The sequence below is a fragment of the Lactuca virosa genome, chromosome 5, assembly GCF_052849685.1.
Source record: "Lactuca virosa cultivar CGN04683 chromosome 5, Lactuca_virosa_CGN04683_v6, whole genome shotgun sequence".
In the NCBI taxonomy this organism is placed as follows: Eukaryota; Viridiplantae; Streptophyta; class Magnoliopsida; order Asterales; family Asteraceae; genus Lactuca; species Lactuca virosa.
The window spans coordinates 230,833,564-230,840,576 of record NC_136430.1 but is presented as its reverse complement, the minus strand read 5'-3'; the positions used below and the strand labels follow the sequence as shown (position 1 = coordinate 230,840,576).

The 7,013-nt window shown below is 41.6% G+C and overlaps 1 protein-coding gene and 1 non-coding gene across 2 annotated transcripts; one reads left to right on the top strand and one right to left on the bottom strand.

Annotated features, from left to right (window-relative positions):
- Window positions 1–435: 435 nt before the first annotated feature.
- LOC145112460 (uncharacterized) lies at window positions 436–2,268 on the top strand. Its single transcript, XM_079048622.1, has 2 exons — window positions 436–863; window positions 957–2,268. The coding sequence occupies exons 1-2, from the start codon at window positions 436–438 to the stop codon at window positions 2,266–2,268; spliced, it is 1,740 nt and encodes a 579-aa protein (XP_078904748.1).
- Window positions 796–902, bottom strand: LOC145118020 (small nucleolar RNA R71). Its single transcript, XR_013713005.1, has one exon. It is a non-coding gene; the product is annotated as a small nucleolar RNA R71 (small nucleolar RNA).
- Window positions 2,269–7,013: the final 4,745 nt, after the last annotated feature.

The following is a 7,013-nucleotide window of genomic DNA, read 5'->3' as shown; positions in this document are numbered from 1 at the left end:
AAGCCGTGAACTCGCCGAGTGCATTCGAACCTACTCGGCGAGTCCATAGCTGATTTCCAGTTTCGTTTTTATTTTATTTTTTGTTCTTTTTACGTGTTTTTCTTTTCTGTTTGCAGTTCGTTTATGACCAGAGGAGGAGGTACACCTTTGGTTCCACCACTTGAAGACCCGGAAGCAACTTTGAAGAAAAACAAAGGCTAAACCGTAGGAGAAACCGCAACATCGAAGAATTCTCCTTTAAAGAATCTCAAGTCTGTATTTAGTAAGAAAAAGAGCAAGAAAGAAGGGGAATCCAGCTTCTCTTCAGTAGCAGACGAAGACCCAAGGAAGGAAGAGACCGAGTACGAATCTGAAAGGGAAGAAACCGACTCCGAAGAAGGAAGCGATTTAGAAGGCGAACTAGCTGACCCCATGGCTAACATCGATGAAGTTCCCATGGGTGAATGGAAGAAAAGGATGCGTGACGACACCGGCCCGGGACTCGTGCAACCCGCGATTACCGCAACTGCCACCTTTGAACTTAAAGGCCACATACTTGCTCAACTTAAGGAGATTCCATTCTACGGGAAGGATCATGAAGACGCATACAAGCATCTTGACGAAGTCAATGACATAGCCAACTACTTCAATGTCCCTAATGTGGATCGCGACACTGTCTTGCTTCGTATGCTACTTGTCACATTCAAGGGAGCTGCAAAGGATTGGCTGAAATCACTTCCCCCAGGATCCATCACTACATGGGCTAAAATAAAAGAAGAATTCATAGACCAGTTTTGCCCTCCTTCAAAAATAACCAAGTTAAAGAAAGCCATAGCTAATTTTGAACAAAAATCTGGAGAGTCACTATATGAGGCGTGGGAAAGGTACAAAGGCTTGCTAAGGAATTGCCTGCATCACGATCTAAACAGCTAACAAGAAGTCTCCATTTTCTATGCTGGAGTAAATATGACAACTAGGCAACTCCTTGATTCGCAAGGACCACTCACAAAGAAAGCACCCCCAGTGATAAAGGCCCTAATTGAAGAATTCTCTAAACACTCTAGAGAATATCATAACCCAAGAAATGACTTGACTCGAGGGGCGGTGAACTCTATTACTGATGACATGGCAGCAATGATAGCAAAATTGGAAAGCATGGATCGAAGAATGACTAACATGGACCAATCCATCCACGCCATTAGAGTGGGTTGTGAAAACTGTAGAGGACCTCATCTAACTAAAGATTGTGATCTTGACGAGAACGGGAATCGGAAGGCGCAAGTGTGCTATTCAAGTGGTCATAGGTTTGAAGACAATTGGCGAAAACCAAAGAAAGAATGGTTACCTTATGATGAGTACAAAAAGACAAGGGAGGAAAAGTATAAGCAAAAGGAGAGAGGCTTTTATCAAAAGGAGGAACCGGTGCCTGAAAAGAAATCAGATTTGGAAGACATGCTTACAAGATTCGTGGCCGCATCCGAGAAAAGACATAATGATGCCGATGCTACACTCAAAGATCAACAAAATATGTTGAGAGAACACCAACTTATGATGAAAGATCAACAATCCTTGCTTAGGAATCAGCAAGCATCTATTCTCAACATAGAAAAGCAGCTGGGGCAGCTTGCTCAACAAGTGAATGAGAGAAGACCAGGTGAACTTCCTAGTAATACCGAAAGTAACCCGAAAGGTGCACATATAAATATCGTGACAACTAGGAGTGGGAAGATTATAACTCCTCTGACCCCTATTCAGCAAGAAGATCCTAAGCTTGTGCAAGAGGATAAAAAAGATCTTGAAGAATCACAGAATCCCGATCCGACTCGCCGAGTCGACGTTACGGACTCGACGAGTCCCCCACCTAAACAGAAAAGCCAGTCTCCTGTTAAGCCATATCAGCCTCCACTTCCCTTTCCGGCTCGAGCTAGACAAGAAAAAAATGAAGTTGACTACCAGAAGTTTCCGGAAGACATAAAGGCTCTGCAGATTAATATACCATTCATAGAGGTGGTTGCACAAATGCCGAAATATGCCAAATTCCTCAAGGAGCTCCTAACTAATAGAAAGAAGATGGAAGAGGTGAAGAAAGTGGTCCTAAATGAGAATTGTTCAGCTGCCATGTTGAACAAACTACCTAAGAATAAAGGTGATCCGAGAAGCTTAACATTGCCTTGCCAATTTGGAAACTTAGCTACCATTTATGCATTGGCTGATTCAGGGGCAAGTTTAAATCTCATGCCATACTCATTTTTCAAGAAATTAGATCTTCCGGATCCAAGGCCAATTTGAATGGCGATTCACCTAGCAAATAAAACGGTCACATTTCCGAGAGGAATATGTGAAGATCTATTGGTGAAGGTTGATAAGTTCGTGTTTCCCGCGGACTTTATAGTTTTAGACATGGAAGCGGATCCTCAAGTCCCGATAATACTTGGAAGACCTTTTCTTAACAACGCAAGTGCTATAGTTGACATGCGAGATTCTAAACTTACCCTTTGGGTAGGAGATGAATCAGTCACTTTTGGGGTTGATCAAGCCATGAAACATCCTAGGAATAGCGATGACACAACATTTTCGGTTGACATGTTGGAAGAGTTAATGGAGGAATGGAACGAAGATGAGCCAAACAAGTCCACCGTAACACATGAAGAAGAATTTGATGCGGAAAGAGACCTGCTGGAATTAGAAAGACTGCTCGAGGAAGCTGAGTATAATGATTTAATCAGAAGTGCAGAACACACGACTCGCCGAGTCGCCTCGTAAGACTCGACGAGCCCATCCGAAGAAACCCGATCAGTTGCGGATTTTACGAAGGACTCGACGAGTCCCCTCACTAGACTCGACGTGTTCAACATTCAGAACACGAAAACTGAACTTAAGGCACTACCAGATCACTTGGAGTACGTGTTTCTTGAAGATGGCCAACAAAAACCTGTAATTATAGCTGTTGATCTGGCCAAACATGAGAAATAAAGTCTTGTGGGTGTATTGAGGAAGAGGCAAGGTGCTATAGCATGGAAAATAACCGACATAAAAGGAATTAGTACAGCTTATTGTTCTCACAAGATTAACTTAGAAGATGGAGCTAAAGCTGTAGTACAACGCCAACGAAGACTTAACCCGAACATGCAAGAGGTTGTGAAAAAGGAGGTGGTTAAACTACTAAATGCCGAAATCATTTACTCAATCTCCAATAGCCCATGGGTGAGTCCGGTGCAAGTGGTACCAAAGAAAGGAGGAATGACGGCGGTGGCCAATGAAAATAACAAGTTAATTCCAACAAGAACAGCAACCGGGTGGCGTGTTTGCATTGACTACAGGAAATTGAATGATGCCACATGCAAGGATCACTTTCCATTGCCATTCATCGATCAAATGCTCGAAAGACTCTCCGGCCATTTATATTATTGTTTTCTTGATGGGTTTTCGGGGTATTTTCAAATTCCAATAGACCCACAAGACCAAGAGAATACCACTTTTACATGCCCAAGTGGAACATTTGCATATAGACGCATGCCTTTTGGGTTATGCAATGCACCGGCTACTTTCCAAAGGTGCATGATGGCCATTTTTCATGATATGATCGAGAAGTTTATGGAGGTCTTCATGGATGATTTCTCGGTATTCGGGTCATCTTTTGAAGATTGCTTATCTAATTTGGACTTGATGCTAGCTAGATGTGAGAAGACAAACCTTGTCCTTAATTGGGAAAAGTGTCACTTCATGGTGAAAGAAGGAATTGTATTGGGTCACAAAGTTTAAAGGAAAGGGATAGAAGTGGATAGAGCAAAAGTGGACACAATAGCTAAGCTACCCCCTCCAACTAATGTAAAAGGGGTAAGGAGTTTTCTTGGCCATGCGGGATTTTATCGTCGCTTCATTAAAGATTTTTCGAAGATTACTAGGCCTTTAACTCAATTACTCTTGAAGGATGCCCCATTTGATTTTTCCAAGGAATGTCATGAAGCATTTCATTTGTTAAAGGAAAGATTAACCACTACTCCTATCATGATAGCACCAAATTGGAATCTTCCTTTCGAGCTAATGTGTGATGCTAGTGACTATGCGGTGTGAGCTGTTTTGGGACAAAGAGTTGACAAGCATTTTCAGCCGATCTACTATGCATGCAAACCTTGATACCAACTCAAGAGAACTATACTACTACAGAGAATAAGCTAATAGTTGTGGCATACGCTTTTGATAAGTTCCGCCCTTATTTGGTATTATCTAAGACCATAGTTTTTACCGACCATTCGGCCTTAAAGTATCTTTTTGCTAAACAAGATGCTAAGCCCCGATTGATACGTTGGGTCTTACTTTTGCAAGAGTTTGAAATTGAAATACGCGATAAAAAGGGAATGGAAAACGTAGCTGCTGTAACGCCCGTAGATCCAGGCTAGTCAATTTAGAGACGATAAGCATCAAAAACGACTTTTTGATGGAAGATTATTTATAAGGATTAATCTTAACCAAGTTGTAGTATATGTCTCAAGGTTTCCGGATATATAAAGAATGCCGAAATCCGAGTTATAACGAAGAAGTTATGACCTGTCGAAGTTTCGCGACAAACCGACACGGTGCCGAATGTCGTAAAAAGTGAGTTTTTGATAAACTACTTTTTAGCCTTAGTGATCTAAACGAAACTCGTAGTATTCGTTAAACTGAGAAGTTCGATAAATAAAACGCCCAAATCTGACTTCGTATGAGTAAGTTATGATTTTTCGAAGTTTCAGTTTAACAGTAGACAGCTAAAAACTCGAATTTTAGATCGAGTGATTTTTAGCCGACACGACGTAAATGAGAATCGAAGGTCTCGTCATTTGTAGTACAACGGTAAAAAGTCTGATGAAAACGGACGTCGGATGAAGAAGTTATGAAATTTTAACGGATTTCCTGTCCCGGTTTGTTAAAAATAATAATATAAAAATTAAAGTCAAAATTAGCCGACGAAGTCTAAATGAAAGTTGTAGAGCGTAATGTTTCCTACGCGTGCATATAAAGAACTTCAAAAACGGAGCTCGTATGCGAAAGTTATGGATTTTAGAAGTTTTGACGCAGAAACCGAGAAATTTCGCATAGGTGACTTCGGCCATGTCACCCTTCGCATGCAGCCTCCACGTGGCATCTTCTGATTGGACCGCAGCCTCGCGTGGCAACCGCTGATTGGTCCGAAGTCGTCACCCTTCTTCCCCATTGGACCGAAGTCCGGTCCACTAAGAGGCCTCCAGCTATCCGAGCCGAAGCCATGTCTCGCCATCTGTCCGAACCGAGGCCTCGCAGCCTGCCGCGTGTCCGAACCCTCGCATACATGTCCTTCTTCCGCGGCTGCCACGTGCCTCGCTGACTCACCTCTTCTCGGCCGACCTTCAGATCTCACTCCTATCAATAGGAGCCTTGCAAACCCTCCCGGGTAAAAATGGGATTTTGCCATTTTTGACTCCTTTTTCCATATTTTTACTATCCCGACATCCCCCGAAGCCCCGATACTTATTCCAAAGCCCAAAACACGCCCCGAGATTCCCGAGAAGCCCTACCTTTTGCAGAGCCCGGTTTCTCAATAAAACTCCCGGTTTTATTAGAAACGATCGTTTTAGGAAACGAATTGCTGCCCGATTTTCATTAAATCAGGTGAGTGTGTAGTCACTTTCATCTTACACATAGATATGAAGTATTTTATATAAAATACGTGCTATGTGTATATATGTTGTTTGTTTATTTGAGATGGATGTTGAATGAATGTTTTATACATGTTTAAAATGATTTAAAATGTATGAATATTTTATCTTCAAATATGTTGGGTAAAACATGGGTAGATAAAGTAGGAGGGATAAAAGTACAGTATAGATGTACGTTGGTAGCTATGAATTTAGTACAATATAGATGTACATTGGTAGCTACGGATTTAGTATGTTGGCAGCTATGGACTTAATGCCTGTTGTAAAAACCTTGGCGATGATGTGACTTCGTGCCTATTAAATAAACCCTGGCAACGATGTGACTTCGTTCCTATTAGATAAACCATGGCGACTATGAGACGTAGCGCCTATTGTATAAACCCTGACGACTATGAGACGTAGTGCCTATTAGATAAACCCTGGGAACGATGTGACTTCGTGCCTATTAGATAAACCCTGGCGATGATGTGACTTCGTGCCGATTAGATAAACCCTGGCGACTATGAGACGTAGTGCCTATTAGATAAACCCTGGTGACTATGAGACGTAGTGCCTATTAGATAAACCCTGACGACTATGAGACGTAGTGCCTATTGTATAAACCTTGGCGACTATGAGACGTAGTGCCTATTGTATAGACCTTGGCAACTATGAGACGTAGTGCCTATTGTATAAACCCTGGCGACTATGTGACGTAGTGCCTGTGTATGAACCTTGGTAGCAATGGAATTTGGATAAATTCCTTAGGTTAATCCTGAGGAATGATTGGATGAAGGATAGTCGATTCTTGATCGACGTTTGTTAGTGCTTGTAGTATAAACCTTGGGCAGCGATGGACTTCGTGCCTATTCCTTAGGATGAATCCTTAGGAATGAGTGAGATTTGATTCTTAGGGTAAATCCTTAAGTTAAATAAGATAATGGGGATGTCACAGTTGGTATCAGAGCATTAGTTTAAGCAAATTAGGAATTTGTAGGATTTCTAGACTTAAACTTAGAATGCTAAGTGATGATTGTGAGATGAGTGTCTACCATATTTTAGACACGAGCACTAGTTTATTTTAGGAAAGATGCCTAAAATGCCCTTATGTGCTAAATGTTATATGTTTGCCATAGATGCCATTATTTGTTCGGATCTATGGTCTGTTGCCGACCGGATCTGGAAACTTTATGTGTGTAGGATTCTAAGCGTATGATTACGAGATTAGAACTAACATGTAAATGTTTCGGAGTGATAAGGAGATTTATACGTCTATCGTAAATAAAGCTTTCTTATCTTAAATTCTCGCCCAGTACACCGAATGTCTGCTTGGGTGTACAAAACATTATGGTGAAGACTCGTAGAGAATTGAGTAGATGG